At 39.7% G+C, this 18,307-nt stretch overlaps 1 protein-coding gene and 1 long non-coding RNA gene across 2 annotated transcripts; one reads left to right on the forward strand and one right to left on the reverse strand.

The window, feature by feature from the left end:
• Positions 1-4,008: 4,008 nt before the first annotated feature.
• Positions 4,009-10,765, reverse strand: LOC145645365 (uncharacterized). The gene is made up of 2 exons (XR_014116128.1): positions 6,224-10,765; positions 4,009-5,811 (listed from the first exon to the last, which is right to left on the reverse strand). It is a non-coding gene; the product is annotated as an uncharacterized LOC145645365 (long non-coding RNA).
• A 1,104-nt stretch (positions 10,766-11,869) lies between these two features.
• LOC118241930 (uncharacterized) lies at positions 11,870-16,426 on the forward strand (the record flags this gene model as incomplete). The annotated part of the gene is made up of 5 exons (XM_035529493.2): positions 11,870-12,097; positions 13,515-13,669; positions 15,052-15,515; positions 15,808-16,013; positions 16,188-16,426. Coding segments are annotated over 5 exons (1,251 nt in total), but the record flags the coding sequence as incomplete, so codon positions are not given.
• Positions 16,427-18,307: the final 1,881 nt, after the last annotated feature.

Below are 18,307 nucleotides of genomic sequence, written 5' to 3' on the forward strand. Positions count from 1 at the left end.
TCATTCAAGGCTGAAAAAAAAAATCTTTCTCCTCTTTTAATTTCCCATAATGAACTTTACTGCCATGTGAAACTGGCCATTACAGCAGCTCAATGAATCTGTTTTTCAGAGCCACCTACTTCCAAATCCAGTAGATCATGTGTGAGGAGATCCAGGAGCATATAGACGCAACAGCTCCAAGTGCTCCAACTAATGTAGTAGTGTTGTAAACAGACCTGGTGTTGCTATGACAACTGTAGTATGACAGGTCACATGAAGCCACATAACATGAAAATAACACAAAATACCCATATCAGTGAAAGATTACCTTGAGTCTTTAAGAACAGAAGTTGCCTTTTTGGGAGAGTTCCACCATTAAACAGTATTTTATGCAAATTCCATCTGTGTATGTGCAACAGGTATCACCTTTTTTTAAAAAAAAAAACAGCAACACCACCAGTACCAGGTCACACAAGTTTAATACAATTTAAAAACCATAACACTAAAACACACAATGAGTGGAAAATCTGGTTCTGAGTTTAAGCACAAATGGCTTCAATGACTTTTAACGTGGTCACCATCACACGTACATGAATCACTTCATCAGTACAATTCCTGATAAATATTTCCACACCACACCCAATAAAACCTTACATTACTGAAAAACTCAGAATCAGGAAATACTCATAGTGGGAACAAAAACGTGACTCAGCTCCCTGCACACAAAATACACAACAGATTATCCCACATCACGACAAAGTAAGCACAAAATCAACAAACAAAACACATTACATCATACTCCATTTTTACCAAAATTGCGTTCACCCGCTCAAAACGTTTTTACTTTTCCCACCGCCCTCCTTTCATTCAGGATGCAAGCTGCTCCCAAGTTGCCTATAAAACAAATACATCAGCACCTTAAACAAACTCGACTCCATACCAGCCCCGGGATCGGGTCACGTTAAAAAGAAAACACCCGAATCACTAACTGCTGCACCGCTGCTGTTTTCCTGTGTCTGTTCGCGCCGAATAGAACACTTTCCTAACCCGCACTTGCAGCCTCGACTATCTACCGACTGTGATGATCGCCACCTCATTCAAATGTCACTTAATGATGTCAAGTGACCTACAAAAAGTGGCATGCAACAGCTGGGGTGAATTGCACAGCGAGGACGGTGAGAAACAGGTTTCTGGAGGCAGGGCTGAAGTTGTGCAAAGCTAGAAAAAAGCCCTTCATCAATGAGAAGCAAAGAAGAACCAGACTGAAGTTAGTAAAAGACCATTACGACTGGACCGTAGAGGACTGGAATACGGTCATCTTCTCCAATGAGTGCAATTTTAAGCTTTATCCAACACCTGGTCGTGTAATGGTTAGACGGAGACCTGGAGAGGCCTACAAGCCAGAGTATCTCACACCCACTGTGAAATTTGGTGCAGGATTGGTGATGATCTGGAGGTGTTTCAGCCAGGCTGGAATCGGGCAGCTTTGTCTTTGTGAAGGACGCATGAATCAAGCAACTTACAAAACTGTGCAGGAAGAAAACTTGCTTCCTTCTGCTTTGACAATGTTCCCCAACTGTAATGGTTGTTTTTTTCAACAGGACAATGCTCCATGTCACACAGCCAGGCCAATCAAAGTGTGGATGAGAGACCACCAAATCAAGATCCTATCATGGCCAGCCCAATCTCCAGACCTGAACCCCAATGAAAACCTCTGGAATGTGATCAAGAGGAAGAAGGATGATCACAAGCCATCAAACAAAACCGAGCTCCTGGAATTTCTGTGCCAGGAGTAGCATAAAGTTACCCAACAGCAATGTGAAAGACTAGTGGAAAGCATGCCAAGACACATGAAAGCTGTGATTAAAAATCAGGGTTATTCCACCAAATATTGATTTGTTGACTCATCCTAAGTTGAAATATTAGTACTGTGTTGTTTATAAATGATTATGAGCTTGTTTTCTTTGCATTATTTGTGGTCTGAAATTTCTGTAACTGTTTTGTTATTTTGACCATTAGTCAATTTCATGTGTCCAAGTTAAACTTTAATGTCTTGACTGATCATGTCCACCACCAATTAACAGTTTATTTGATTTGACAGCCTCACAGGGGAAATGCAAAGTAGCATTTAGTGTATTAGTGTTGGATGGTTGCTGAAGTCTGAAGGCCTCTTTTCACTGTATTGTGAATATTTTAGCGACTTTATAACAGAAACCACCAAAAGCTGACCAAATCTATAAAAAAGATATAAAAAACATTCAAACCACTGTTTAGACTTATATAACGAATAAGAGTGGATTTAGAATGGATTCCACATAATTCCTGTCACATATTTGTTACGGAAAGATGGATGTGTGTGTGTGCTCCAGATCCACTGCCAGGATTTCCACCCTGATTGAGACTCCGCCCCTTTCCTTGCCGGCTTTCCCAACCAACTGTGTTGGCTATTTAAAGGCCCCTCCCAGGAGAGAGAGAGAGAGAGAGAGTGTGTGAATGAATGAATGAATGAGTGAGTGAGTGAGTGAGTGTTTCCTCATTTTTGGACTTCGTCTTTGGCTTCGCCCTTCCTGCTTCGGCAGTTGTGTATATATACATATATATAGATTGTGTAAATATCGTTTGTTTGGTATTTTGGTGTTGGACACTAGTGGTAGGGAGTGACTGCTATTTTTGTTGGCCGTTTGTTTTGTCTCTGTTTTTGTGTTAGGGAGTTAGGGAGTTGTGTTGTTATGATTAGTTAGTGTGTAATTTTATTTAATTAGTGTGGGTTTTGTTTGCTATTTTGGCTTGCATCACTCCTGAAGACAGTTGCACCAGTATGATTGTTTGTTTATGAATGATAAGCTCTGTAAAATACACTGAAAACCCCTTCCATTTGTGCTTCTCTTTGTTTTGCTGCTGCTCACTTTTTCACAACTTCCATTACATTAGCCATTTGTACTTCTTTTTCCTTGTTACGGCCTCACAGCCTCACAAAATGTTTTTGCATTTTATAAGGTCATTAAAGGTCAACTCTTTTTTCTGCTCCTTGTTGGATTTGTTTGCTCATCACCTGTTTGCTGGAGTTGGCAGCGGTTCACCTGCCCCCATGGCAAAAGTTCCAAACCTAATATTGCCCTTAATGATAAATGGCTAGATAACAACAAGTTAAACATTGGTAGCAATAGCTTTTCTTTTTCCTCAAGTGAAGAAAAGCGGTTTTCCGCGTTATTTAAGGTATGTCACTCGCTCAATAGCCAAAGTCTGATATGAGTTTGAGTTCCCAGTGTTTCAATCAATAAATTACTATGCATAAGTATTTTTCATATGTTCTTCAAAACCACGAATTCTAAGCCGTTTAGATGACCTAATTCGCTTTTAACTTCACTTTAGAGAAACAAAACGACAAACACTTAGGTGAACACTTTAGACAAACCCAATCAACTACATTTAACATTTATCTCTTTGTGTGCTTTTGCCTTTTTACTCTGAGCTCTTTTGTATGTATCTCTCTCTGAGCAGTTGTTCATCTCATAGTTGTGTTTTTTATCAAGCTGGTGTTTGCTATTACTTTTTAAAATTTTTATAGGATGGCTTTTTCATAGTTATTTGTCATACAGATTTTTTTCACACACAATCATTTAAGTTTGCATAAGGTCTCACTTTCATTTTTGTGCACTGTTACTCCTTTTAATTGTTTTTATAACGTTAACAATCTATTCTCATTCACCAACACTCAGTCCGCACTTTCTATGATCCCGAGACCCAACCACTACAAAACTCGCTGAACAAAAGTCTGAAATTTCCAACTATGCAGAACTTTTAAAAGGCATCATCTTACCTTCAAAACGTGCGCTTCTGTCAATTTCAGCCATCACACACAGAACAATGCAGTTTTTAGGTGATCTGTCAGTTTGTGCTGATAACAGTGTGGGTCCACAGACAAAGTTCCCGTAGTACGGGCCACCGATAAATGTCGTTCCTAAATCCCCAGTCAGCTAGTTTTAAAATTAATCATTCAAATAGAAAATGATGATGCAGACTTCAGAATTAATAGAAGAGAACTGCTGGTCAATCCTTTATTGCAGGTTAACGTTAACAAGAATTACAGAGTCACCATCCGGAGTCATTCTGGTTGAAAAGATCAGTGGAGTCCTACATGAGACAGGAGACCTCATCACAGAGACAGTGAAAGCCGTCTGGACAGTGCGTGGTGCTCTGTGTTCTCAGCTGTGCAGCGCTACAGAAGATTCAGAATATTCAAACAACGCGTGCATGTTTGAGGGACCTGCTAATCTAACCTAGTGTCTGGCTCATACTGGGACTTCTTCACAGCTGTATGCTTTCACTGCACATGGACATCAGCGTTACACTAGTGGCTGTTAGAGACACAGTCTCTTTGTCTGAATATCCTTTACCTTTGTCTTTTAGTTTGGTCTTTGCTCTATCTGATGGAAGTACACCTACCTCTCTCTCATTCACACACATCTTTCACACACTCTCTTTGTGTGTTGTGTTCTGTGTCTGTGTGTGTGTCTGTCTGTCTGTCTGTCTGTCTCTCTCTCTCTCTCTCTCTCTCTCTCTCCCTCCCCCCCCCCCCCCCCCAGCTCTTCTCCACTCCTCCTTCTTTTTCCACTCTATATCCCTGTAGAGTTTAGAAAAGGACCTCACGTCTGTTTTTGAGTAAAGCCTGTTTCTCTGGTCTGGGGAATCCCTGCAGTTCTGCTGCTGCTCCACCAGAGAGCGCACTTGCAGCAGTCTCAGAGGTGCTCGCGCTGAGCGCTAACTTCACCTAGCTTCACATGCTCTCTCTCTCGTGCATATTATATAGACCTGTGGAACACTTTACCTTGTTTGTGAGTTACTTTGAGTAAGAATTACAACACATCAGTCAAATCATGTTTTTCATTTCCTGCACTTAACTATTAAATCAAATTTATTTATATAGCACTTTTTACAACAGATGTCACAAAGCAGCTTTACAAATGTCCAAGTCCAAACCCCCAGTCAGCAAACCAAGGGTGACAGTGACAATTAAAAACTCCCTAGAGCAGGAGGAAGAAACCTTGAGAGGCATCAAGATTCAAAGGGGGAGGAACCAAACACACTAAATCTATCCTCCTCTGACTGCTATCTGTTCATAAACTCTTAGAAAGCTTAGATCAGCCTTGGATGGCCTACCAAACATTAAAACACCAAAATAGGCTTCATAGTATTTCATACCCAAAAGTAACTTACACTGAAGTAGGTATAATGTAATAAGTGCAATGCAGTCACTCATTTGTGGGGCGATCCAGATCCAGAACTTCCCATTCTCAGGAATGCAGGCTGCTCTCACGTCTCAGATCCAGAACTCTGCGTGGGTGTGTGAGTGGAGCAGGGGTGCTTCCTCTACACTGGTCTGTGTCTGGGCCTCTGCGTGGGTGTGTGAGTGAGGCAGGGGTGTGTGAGTGGTGCAGGGGTGCTTCCTCTCCACTGGTCTGTGTCTGGGCCTCTGCGTGGGTGTGTGAGTGGCACAGGGGTGCTTCCTCTCCACTGGTCTGTGTCTGGGCCTCTGCGTGGGTGTGTGAGTGGTGCAGGGCTGCTTCCTCTCCACTGGTCTGTGTCTGGGCCTCTGCGTGGGTGTGTGAGTGGCACAGGGGTGCTTCCTCTCCACTGGTCTGTGTCTGGGCCTCTGCGTGGGTGTGTGAGTGGTGCAGGGCTGCTTCCTCTCCACTGGTCTGTGTCTGGGCCTCTGCGTGGGTGTGTGAGTGGGGCAGGGGTGCTTCCTCTCCACTGGTCTGTGTCTGGGCCTGCAGAACAGCTGGTGTGCTGCCTCACGTGGGTCTTGAAGTACAGACATCTCCACCTCCACTAAGACAAAAATGGACATGGACACACAATTTCTATACATTACATATCTCTCTCTCTCTCTCTCTCTCTCTCTCTCTCTCTCTCTCTCTCTCTCTCTCTCAGTAGAACATAGTTAAAGACTCTTGAAGCAGACCGAGATCTTTAATTTGTGGACATTCAAACCTACAATATGACACGTGGTGACTATTAAACAGCTTGTATTCAGTTTTAATCACTTGGGTGACACCTAGCCAAGGCTGTGCTAGTCATTACTAAAGCCATTTTCCGCCCATAGTAGTTTGGTAAAAGTACAGACTTACTACTACTCTTACTACTACTATACACACACACACACACACACACACACACACACACACACACACACACACACACACACACGTTAGAATAAGTGTTGATGTGTTGCGTTTGGTACCTTCCTGGAGTTTCCATCTCAGGTGAGCAATCACCAGCAGAAAAAGAAGAGTCACAGGTAGAAAAACTCCACCACAGAGGAACCAGGCCGGTACGTGTTTCAGGAGCACAGCCAGCGATGACATGGCTCATCCCACAGCTGAAATGTTCTCTCTCACTCTGTGTGTGTGTGTTGTGAACTTTGGGCTCCATGTGAGTAACCTGTGATGACCTGCATAGATTTAGTGTTTGGTTAACCTCACTCAGCCCTTTGCCCTACAAGACTGCACTAACATGGCAGTAACAGCTTGGCCAAATTGCAATAAAATGTGTTCTGTCAGTTCATTAGAGTACTCCCTGAATTAATCAGCCTTTAGTTTATATGTACCCACATTTATTTAGTGTATAGAGATTTAGTGGGACAGTCAGTTTATCCCAAATCTTGCCAAATCAAGAATTCCACACATTATTTTAATACCCTATATATCAACAATTATATCTAAGGAAGGCAACTACAATAGTAAAACATATTGTACATATGAATGGACATTCGGTCTCTCAGAATATCCAGTGAAATGATATAATGTATTCCACCATTGCACATATGGTATTTGATGCATATTCCATCTGTGATTGCTACACTGTTCTACATTTGGTCATTTAATACATGGAGGGCTTTTACTCATTTCTGTCATTGTGTCTCCTGTTTCTGACATGGCTCATCCCACAGCTGAAATGCTCTCTCTCACTCTGTGTGTGTGTGTGTGTGTGTGTGTGTGTTGTGAACCTTGGACTCCATGTAAGTAACCTGTGATGACCTGAATAGATTTAGTGTTTGCTTAACCTTATTCAGCCCTTTGGCCTACAACTGCACTAACATGGCAGTAACAGCTTGGCCAAATACTACACTGTTTTACATTTGGTCATTTAATACATGGAGGGCTTTTACTCATTTCTGTCATTGTGTCTCCTGGTTCTTCCTTTCATGCATCTGGCCTGTGTCTTAACTCCAACCTCTGTGGACTAGAGAGAGACATGCTAGGATATAATTTGAGGACAATCGTGTCAGTCTGTACCACTCATCAGCCCATCAGAGAAACAAACGGCAGTCTGGTCGTGTCCTCTTTGTGTTTTAAGTAAATAGAATCGGAAACTGAACACTGAAACAGCAGCAGTGTGTTGCTTACACTTTTCTCCTAAGCACTGAAAGGAAATTGTAGGGAGAAGTCAAAGTACAAAAAGAAATCTCAAGGTTGTTGGAATTTTGTTCATGAAATGCTGACTGTAATACGGTTGTCAGCCTGTTTGGTGCAGCTGTTGGGTAGGGCAGCCTGACAAAGTGATCACACTGTGTGTGTTCTCATGGCTTTGCATTGGTTACTACAAGATCTCCTGGGTCAAAGGTCAAACATACTGCTGGGCATTGGAAAATATAGATGTTTCTTTTTGTTTCATTTTAGAGGGTTTTATTATTTTTAATTTAAACTTAAACAGTGTGTTGATCAAGTTAGTCAAAGAGTCCTTTAATTCAACTTGCCACAAGTTTCTGTGTTCACATACTTAACTGTTAGTTGATAAAACATGACAAGACACCTTTGTGATATAAGACGTATTCAGTGGCAATGAGAACTGACCAAAAAACTATAAATATAAGCGAAACTGTAAGAGTTATTTAGATTGAGTAACAACAACAGTGGGTAATGGTAGCTCAGTGGTTATGGTACTTGACTTGTAATCGGAATATACATAGAATTCTTACATACATAGAATATATATATTTATCTGTATATATATTTTTTTCTCTATGCACCCCTGGTTCTCTTCCTCAGTTTGGACAGAGCACTCTCCACCATTTCACTGCGTGTTGTACTGTGTATGACTATGTATGTGACAAATAAACCAAACTTGAAACTTGAAACTTGAAACTTGGAAGGTTGCTGGTTCAAGCTCCACCACTGTTGGGCCCCTGAGCAAGACCCTCAATTGCTCAAGTTGTATTCTTATATAATTGTAAGTTGCTTTGGATAAAAGAGTCAGATAAATGTAAACAGTCAAAGAATAAAATTTAGGACATAGCTAATAGAGTAATAAACTGATTCCAATGAAATAATTTTCACATTTAAGTATTATGCAGTGTTCTGCAATATTAAGGTCAAAGATTTGGGGTTTTTTATGGTATTAACATGGATGTAAGAAAATGTGTTTGTTTCTCTGTTAGGAAGCCCATGAGACAAACATTCGATCTCTTGAAGTTTAGAGAACATCCGTGCCCACTGTGGAAGATCTTTGTGATCTGTTGTTTTTAAACAAGCAAGCGGTTTACTTTGGGTTTGCCATTTTCACCAGGTATCGCTGTGCTATTATATTTGTAGCGTGGTATCCTTCATTTCGGAAATGTTTCTAATTCTATTTCACATAGGACTTATGTGAAATACAAACACAGAACAAAAAACTAATCTAAACACTATGAAAGGGCCACATTCCATCCCTTACTAGGTTACCTGACCTGTCGTACTTTACATCTATTAGCACTGCTGTTTTCTGCATCTTATCCACCATCACAAGGCCTGCTTGTTTCGCCACTACTTCCTTACTTAGTCTGGATCAGGTTCAGCAGGAGTTTAGCTTTGTCCTATCTAGTTTCGACAGGTGAGTTGCGTCATGAGTTACAGAGTGATGTATGGATTCTACAGATGGGAGGATGTCCGTTATAACTAGATAGTAGAATGAGCAAACTCTCACCTGCATCTAGATTGTATCAGGTTCACTGGAAAGACATGTTGTTTCATCAGAGGTGTGCTTTTCTTCCCCAGAAGAGAAATGCATACATCCCTGCTATTCACAGTTAACCTGCCACCTGGACATTAAGGCTAACTAGGCCTATAGAAGGTAGACTAGCCTGACTTCACTGCCCACTATGAATCAAGGAAATATAGTTGCAATGTAGAAATCATAATAGACACTTTGATTTTTTAATGAAGAGCAGAATTTATGCACAAAGAGAGCCAGTTTAAGACCAAACCAGATTAATTGTTAAAGAATCCTGAGAAAATGCACATCGTAAACTGTTCTTGTGCTTCAGATGACCTGCTCATGAGAAACCCCTGCATCAGCTCGACAGCCCAACACTAACTGCACAAGCAAAACTGTTCAAAATGGTTTCTTTTAAAAAAAAGACCTGTGTCCTGTGTTAATGAGTGTCCTGTATATGACTTTGTATAGTAAACATCTTCAGACACAAGGCTTTATCCTTCAGGAGTTTGTGGGATACACAGATATAAACTTCACAATTGACCATTTTCAGCTGAATGTGGAAAGTCGATAATGTCATAGAATCTACAATGGTGCAAAGTGGATGATTGTATTATATTTACTAAATGGATTAAATTTATTAAGAACGAAGCAAATAAACAAATAAATATATAACGTGACAAATCTGAAATAGGCGGTTTGTGGCAGTCCAGCACAACTTCATATTTGAATTATCTATAGGACTTGATAGAAAAAATGTAAGAAATGCATCCCTCAGCATGTCTTCCAGCGAACCTGTTGACCCACGAGGTGCAGAAGGTGTCGCTTCTATTTTCTAGTTAGACTGGTCCTCCTCACTTTTGTAACAATATGATATCTGAAATAGGTCATTGTGGCAAGCCTGCAAAAGGTTTTGTTTAAATAATGCACAGGACTTTATGGGGAGGGGGGATTAAATTTCTGGTGTATTTCCTATATTAACCTAAAGGCAAATAATACAATATTACACATTATTAAAATAAAAATTGCTTTTCATTTATGGCAAAAAGTTCTACCTTGGATTTATGTAGAAATCATAATAGACACTTTGATTTTTAAATGAAGAGCAGAATTTATGCACAAAGAGAGCCAGTTTAAGACCAAACCAGATTGATTGTTAAAGAATCCTGAGAAAATGCACAACGTAAACTGTTCTTGTGCTTCAGACGACCTGCTCATGAGAAACCCCTGCATCAGCTCAACAGCGCAACACTAACTGCACAAGCAAAACTGTTCAAAATGGTTTCTTTTGATGCCACTGTGACAGTAACAAGTGCATCTGAGACTAATCAAACTTCAAAGACCAGGTGGCCTTTCTTCAGAACTTCTTTCAGAACTTCTGGTTTTCTTCAGACCTTTAACTGATAAGAACTTTAACAGAGACTTTTAGCGTCTGCCAAGTCTATTTCCTGATCAAAGAGCTGTTCTTGCCATCACATTATTACTTTCATGATATCATTTATGATATTCTGTTTTTGTACAAGTTGCATTAAATTCGCAGTTCCATTTTATCACTCCCATCTTACTGTGTGATTCTGAAAAAGTTGCAATGGCAAACACTCCTTAAACATAAATTAAATTGCATCATATTCCTCCCACGCATATCCATGAGATAAAAAGACCTGTGTCCTGTGTTAATGAGTGTCCTGAATGAGTGAATGAGTGTCCTGTAGATGTCTTTGTATAGTAAACATCTTCAAACACAAGGCTTTGTCCTTCAGGAGTTTGTGGGATACACAGATATAAACTCCACAATTGACCATTTTCAGCTGAATGTGGAAAGTCAGTAATGTCATAGAATCTACAATGGTGCAAAGTGGATGATTGTATTATATTTACTAAATGGATTAAATTTATTAAGAACAAAGCAAATAAACAAATAAATATATAACGTGACAAATCTGAAATAGGCGGTTTGTGGCAGTCCAGCACAACCTCATATTTGAATTATCTATAGGACTTGATAGAAAAAATGTAAGAAATGCATCCCTCAGCATGTCTTCCAGCGAACCTGTTGACAAACGAGGTGCAGAAGGTGTCGCCTCTATTTTCTAGTTAGACTGGTCCTCCTCACTTTTGTAACAATATGATATCTGAACTAGGTCATTGTGGCAAGCCTGCAAAAGGTTTTGTTTAAATAATGCACAGGACTTTATGGGGAGGGGGATTAAATTTCTGGTGTATTTCCTATATTAACCTAAAGGCAAATAACACAATATTACACATTATTAAAATAAAAAATGCTTTTCACTTAAGCCAAAAAGTTCTACCTTGGCTTTATGTCTTCAGCCAGGAACCACACCTACCCAACAACATTGATTATGCAGTCATTCAATATGAGCATTATCAACATTCCAGTTAACTATTCAGACAAAGATGTGCCTTTTCCAAGTACAGAAATGTAATGCAAATGTAAAGAAGTTTGGAGAAAGTAGAGTTTTATAGAGAAACTTCCTTTTTTTTTATCTTTCATCACCTTGTCTTGGATTTCCTCAGATCTTTGACAGCAATTTCTTTCTGTGCAAGAGGCGGGGTGTGCGTGGTATAAAGGTTCTCCAGTGAGACCTCAACACACTCAACCAGCAAGACGTACAAAGAGTTACAGGTAAGGTTCCCTTCTTAGTATTTGCACATTTTTTATTTTAGGTTCACGAACCAAAACATAGTCCAGTTGTTCTGTTTGATGATCTCATTCTAATCTCTTTTACTGAATTATAGGATAACACTGTATACAAGTCTTACCTGGTCTTACATACAATGGCTAACAGCAAAGGCAAGTTTTAATTTATTATTTTTTTCAGAGTGATTGATTGTACTTTTTCCAATTCTTTAGGACATGAGACGTTTTAGACATTATACCAGCATGGGTGGTTGACCACATGTTTCATTCAAATGTTTTAACCGATTCACAGAACTTGTGCCAACCAACTCCGTATGGAGTCCAGGATTCACAGAGGAGCTTCTACCAACTTCTAAGCAGATATCCCTGCTGTACCACATCTCCTACCTGTGTCTGGCTAAGTTTCCAAACTTGGAGAGGCTCCTCAGGAAGCGTGCTGTGGAAACACAACTTCTCTTTGGATCCTCTGAAGCTCTTCTGCTGAAGGTATGGTGTCAGTGTAGGGTGAGATCTCTGGTCGTTTCTGTCTGTCAGGAAGAAAATAATTTATAATGAATTAATAACAATCAATGACTGTATTGAGTAAAACACTGGAATCCAAAGTTATAATGACAGATTGGATATTCTAGTGAACTTACAGCAACACTTCACCTTAAAATATCAGACATAGCAAAAAAAAATATCAAACTGATAGTTTAAAGTTTTCTAGAAAATGTGTTGATAAATTATTTTGCAAATTAATATAAAGCGATATTCAAAACTACATGCAACCATAATTAACATTAGCCTTAGAAGAGAAATATTACAAATTGAAACCATTCTTATTAGTAGAACGCTACATTTTCAGAATAACAAAATAGAGTCAGAACTCGGGAATCAAACTGTCCATTTTGTACAATTGATTTATTTTGTACAATCTCTTTTGTTCCATAGAACAAATTTGATTATTTCAAAAGGACTTTCTCATTGCCATAATGACACATTCAATAAAATTATGGCCTTCTCATTTGGGAAAAAAAAAATGTAATTACAGATTGAAATAAAAATCCTTAAACTGACAGTTTATTTTAAAAGTGTTATCAATGGAAGAAAAACAAAGTAAATGAAGATCACAATTATGACAGATGTTCAGTAGTAGAGGTTGTGTAACATAATAGCATCTGTTTCTATATTTGAAGAGCATGTAATCAGAGCATGTTCTCTGTTAGCTGGAAGTCTGCTTTTACAATTCAGGAGAAAGAGTGGTGTAAGATGAGACAGACCCTCTGCCTTGGTCAAAAGTCTATAAACTCCTTCCTATTGGGGCTGATTATCATAAAAGGTGGGGTGATAATCCCCACCTTATTAGGTGAGGCGGGTGGGGTTGATGGTTCCGTGTAAATTCTTCATGTTATTAGGAGATTGATGTGATCTGCTGTGTATTTATTCTTATATGATCAATCTAGACAAAGAGTTAAAATTACTACAGCTACAAGGTCACACAGTGTTAGAGTACATTAAGGAAAAAGGTTTAACCAATCAGTATGATCAAATTATTTCACCACTTTAATAAACTATGCACCTCAGTGCTTCACAGTCCATATCAAGTTAAAATGTTTTACAAGAGAGACATAATAAAAGCTGCTACTCTACTGCCTCAGTAACTGACGCTCCAGAACAGAAACTGTGATGATCTTCAGTAATCAGACCTGCTCAAGTACCACAGAACCAATTTGAAAGGCAGGAGGCGAGATGTTTGTAATCACATCACCATAAATGTCTCTGAATCCTTAATGAGCTCAGTAACTGGGTTGTAGCCAATATGTCCATCACATGGAGGAACAGCAGCAGCAAAGGTCATATAAGGTGGGAGGTAAATGTTAAATTACATTCTGCATATCTTATGTTATTCCTTCCACCACAGTGTATGGGCACCAGTCAGACCCTGGTTTCATCACTGTTTCCAATGCTGATACATGCTATTGAAAAAAACAAACCAACACTGGCGGTAAGGTACCTGGAAAAAGCAAGAACCTGGATTGGTGAACTTATTGCAGATGTGGACAAGATGGTGCAAAGGTAACAACATGTATTTTTTGCAGCCTAGATCACCATGATGTATAGAAATGGTGTGAAGCAGTGCTGTTCTGTTAGTAGAGAAATGCATGTCAGATTAATAGTTTGAAAGTTAAATAATTATTAGCTTTTAGAGTTCTTCAATTTCAGTTTTATTCTGGTGTCTGTGACGCCTGTGCTGATGTGAAGATTGATATGTAGTACTTTAAAGCTGCACTATGTAGATTTTTAGAATTGGCGACCACTCTGGTGGAAGTATGCAACCGCATGAATCATGAACATTTTGTAAAGTGGGTTGTGCTGCCTTCCATTTCCCCAAGTGAATTTATCTAATGATTGCGAGAGTATTCATGTTAAAGGAGTGTTCACAGAGAATTTGATCAGATCTCTCTGGAATGCTCTGTCAGGATGTAAGTGCATTATCTAACTTACTCTTGTAATCATCCAGCAGGTACGCGACAGCCTGGTAGCACAGGTGAAATGTTAGCCAAGTTTCATTTAAAGTTATCGTTGCATACATGAAATGAGAGAGATGGTAGCACTGGAAATAATCTGAGAGTTTAAAGGCTTTCTTTGTTCAGACATAAGAGGACAAACTCTGAAACAAAAAAGACACTCTCAGCAAAGTGATTATATCATAACATTAGCGAATTTGCCAGCTAACATTGGCTACATAGTTAAAACATCTTAACATTTACCCTGTACAATACACAAGATAACATTAAATTCCAAATCAATAATAAATTGCTTGTTTGCTTGCGAGCTAGCAAACCACCAACATAATGTACCTGTTCAGCAATCAAAAATAAACAAACATTCCTGAACCCCTGCAGGCTGTTGCCACCCCTGAAAAGTCAACACAATGTGTAGGAGTCACATGCGGGTAATGCTGCAGAGGATGACTGGGGTTGCCGTTCTGATGCCTCCATATGAGGCAGTATCTCTATCCTTCAATTCACTGACTTTCAGCACTGTACACATGCACAGGTATATCAGAACTGTGAGCCACGCCCCCTGTAACATTACTCAGGGAAACAGCCAATCGAGCTGGACCTTGTTTTTGATCCTGTGCATGTGATTCGTTAATTCATAAAGACATCTGATGTGGTTCAGAAAACTCTTGCCAAATCTGATCCAACAGTTCTGAATCTGAATGAATATTTCATGCTTTATAGGGTGACTTGCAGAAAGACACTATATTTTAGCAGAAGGTTTTTCCTCTTGGCTTAGTAATGTGACTTCTTTCAATTTTAACAAACAAATGTTACCTAGTGCAGCTTTAATGACACAGTGACATAGACTGATAACAAATAGCTGGAATCTTCTCAACCTACAGACACACAAAGTAAATGAATGTTGACTATTTTCACACTTTTAATATTTAGCTATGTTCAACACAACGGAGACGTGGCCACAACTACCAGTGACATCATCACTGAAAAGGCAAACACTGAGGCCAAGTCTGAGCAGCTTTCCAAGGAAGTTCAGGAAATGGAGGGAGCTATAAAGACCCTTGAAGAAAAGCTTGCCGGAGTTAGGAACGAGCTTGAAGACACCAAAAGGAAGATAGATGCCAAAAACCTGGAACTTGAGAGTTATGTAAGGGACGTGACAAGCAAAAGCTCAGGCCTCGGAATCTTCGCTGCGATTGTGCCGTTCATTGGGCCAATCGTCAAGTCCATTTACGATGCCGCAACATCCCCCGCTGCTGCTGCAAAAATCAAAGCTCTTGAAAACCAGCTGAATCAGCTCACCTCTCAAAAGACGGCTCTGATGAACCAACAGTGGAGCATTGAGGTCCAGCAGATTGACTTACAGATGAAACTGGCCAAAGTAAAAATCGACAAGGGTGAGTGATGATTGGGTGATGTCTGCTGGATGACTGTTTTTGGTTATGTATGCTTGTCTGTCTGTTAACAGTTTTTTGAATAAGCTCATGGGTTCTGTGTGTAGTGTTACTGGACCAGTTCATCTCCACACATGTACATTAGTAAATGAGACTGTAAACAATCTATTTTTAAGAATACAAAAGTACACAGAGCTCTGAAAACACTTCCATAGCAAAACACTGCACAATTTTCCTGTCCTGTACTCATTGTTGGTTTAAATAAGCAGTCTGTGTTTCTGTTTGTGTGTACCAGGCTCTATACCCAGCCCTGTCCACCTGAACGAGGTCCAGCGATATCTGACTAAAATCCAGAACATTCTGATTCAGATCAAAAACTTCTGGCAAAAGGTGCACAGTATGTTGGGTGTCATGCAGAAAAAGACATTTGTTAATGAAGATCTTGTTGATGAACCTGAACTTAAAGAAGAATTTGTGAATTCAATCCAAAAGGCTTCAGAGGTAACTGATATATGAAACAGTTACAGTAAAGTAAAATTACAATATACAATGACATTTTTTTAAATTCAAAAACACTGCACATTAGAGTAATGCTTGATAAGTATATTGTGGAATCTATTGTTCATTATGTAAGTCAGAACAGTTGTCCAAATGGTTTTTGTATCTCTTTTACAGATTTGGTCAAATTTTGGTGGTTCCTGTGGTAAAGCTGCTGAAATATTCAAAATACAGTCCAAGGATGCCTATGCGTTCCTGGAGATTGATCCATCGTCTCTCTCAGACGCCGTGTGGCAGGAAGAGTATAACAGTGTTATGGGACAGCTACAGGAAATGAAAGTCTTGAACCAGACTCCAGCAGCCATCCAAAACTAAAGCACTAAATACTACTGTGCATTTCCCCTCTGAGGCTGTCAAATCAAATACTCTGTTAATTGGTGGTCATATTTTGGTAATTGTTATAAATAATATTGATTTTCTGTATTTAGGTACAATCAGTCATTGCTTTTTTTAATCAGAACTATATGACATTGTAGTCAGTCATACACAATTTACAATGTATGTGTACCTGATTAAAATAGCGTAGCTTTCTCATCTAAGCCTCAAATCATTCAAGGCTGAAAAAAAATCTTTCTCCTCTTAATTTCCCATAATGAGCTTTACTGCCATGTGAAACTGGCCATTACAGCAGCTCAATGAATCTGTTTTTCAGAGCCACCTACTTCCAAATTTTTGTGGCCAGCGCTTGTGTAAATCATGAGGTGGCAGTAGATCATGTGTGAGGAGATCCAGGAGCATATAGACCCAACAGCTCCAAGTGCTCCAACTAATGTAGTAGTGTCGTAAACAGACCTGGTGTTGCTATGACGACTGTAGTATGACAGGTCACAACCCCCAAATCCTTTCGGTTCCGTGAGCGGACTGGAGGCATCTCCTGAACATTGAGGGTGTTGTGTATAATGTAACCTGTTCCACCTCGTGACAAACTTCTCAGAACACGGTGTCCTGCAAGACTACATTATACATGAAGCCCCATAACATGAAAACACAAAATACCCATATCATTGAAAGAAGAAAATTACTGTGTGTATTATGCAAATTATTGTTTTTGGCTTACTTCTTTAAGAAAAAAAAAAAATCTTTTTTGCATTTTTTTCAACCATTGCACATATGGTATTTGACGCATATTCCATCTGTGATTGCTACACTGTTCTACATTTGGTCATTTAATACATGGAGGGCTTTTACTCATTTCTGTCATTGTGTCTCCTGGTTCTTCCTTTCCTGCATCTGGCTTGTGTCTTAACTCCACCCTCTGTGGACTAGAGAGAGACATGCTAGGACAAATCAGCAAAACATTGCTTGTGCATTGTAATCAGATAAAGTGTAGCGCATGCATGTGACGCTCTTGGGAGAATCTGATGCAGTCATGGACATTGTTGGTGAATAATTTGAATAATTCCATGTCTTTTGGACATGGAAAGGAAGAGGCTTATTTTAGCTGAAGTTTATGTGGCATTGTTTGGGTGCAGTTATGAGCTGGTAGCTGAGAGATGGTTCAGTGGCCTCTAGCACGGATAACAATGATAAGGGAAGGTAATATGCAAATACATGAAAAGACAAAACCAGAAAAAAGAGATAGACAATACCAAGACATGCAATAAGTGGTTAGTAAAGGCAACAAAAACGAGAACTATAAAGACTTAGAACTAAATTAGCAGGTCCTCAGTGCTGCACAGCTGAGAACACAGAGCACCATGCACTGTCCAAACGGCTTTCACTGTCTCTGTGATGAGGTCTCCTGTCTAATCTAGGACTCCACTGATCTTTTCAACCAGAATGACTACTATTCCTAAGACTGCACTTCTCTGCTCTCTCAGACTGTTGGTACAGAAAATATTAGAAAAGAAGGAAAAAAAATTGAAAAACGAATACTTACAGTGCAGTGCTTAACAGCACCTCCAACAGCTCGCTCAAGTCTATGTTTTAAGCAGAGCCAGCCAATCAGACGTGGAAACTGTCAGCCAATCAAACATGGGAATCTGCTGTTCAGCATGGAAATGAATGCAGCCTTCTTCACCAAAACGACTGGATGTGCATCAGAGCAAAACCCAACCCACGACTCGATTAGAGAGGCGTCATCAGTCATGACTTATCACACTGTTCAAAAGAGCCTCAGCAATGCCTTCTGCATCTGCTGATCCAAATTCCATCAAGCCTTAAAAAAATATTTGGCTCACAATTATTACCCGAGCACCTTAGGAACACAGGCGAGATTTCTTGCTCTCGTCTGCGGT

Source organism: Electrophorus electricus, chromosome 2 (assembly GCF_041902795.1).
Source record: "Electrophorus electricus isolate QZ-2024a chromosome 2, ASM4190279v1, whole genome shotgun sequence".
NCBI lineage: Eukaryota > Metazoa > Chordata > Actinopteri > Gymnotiformes > Gymnotidae > Electrophorus > Electrophorus electricus.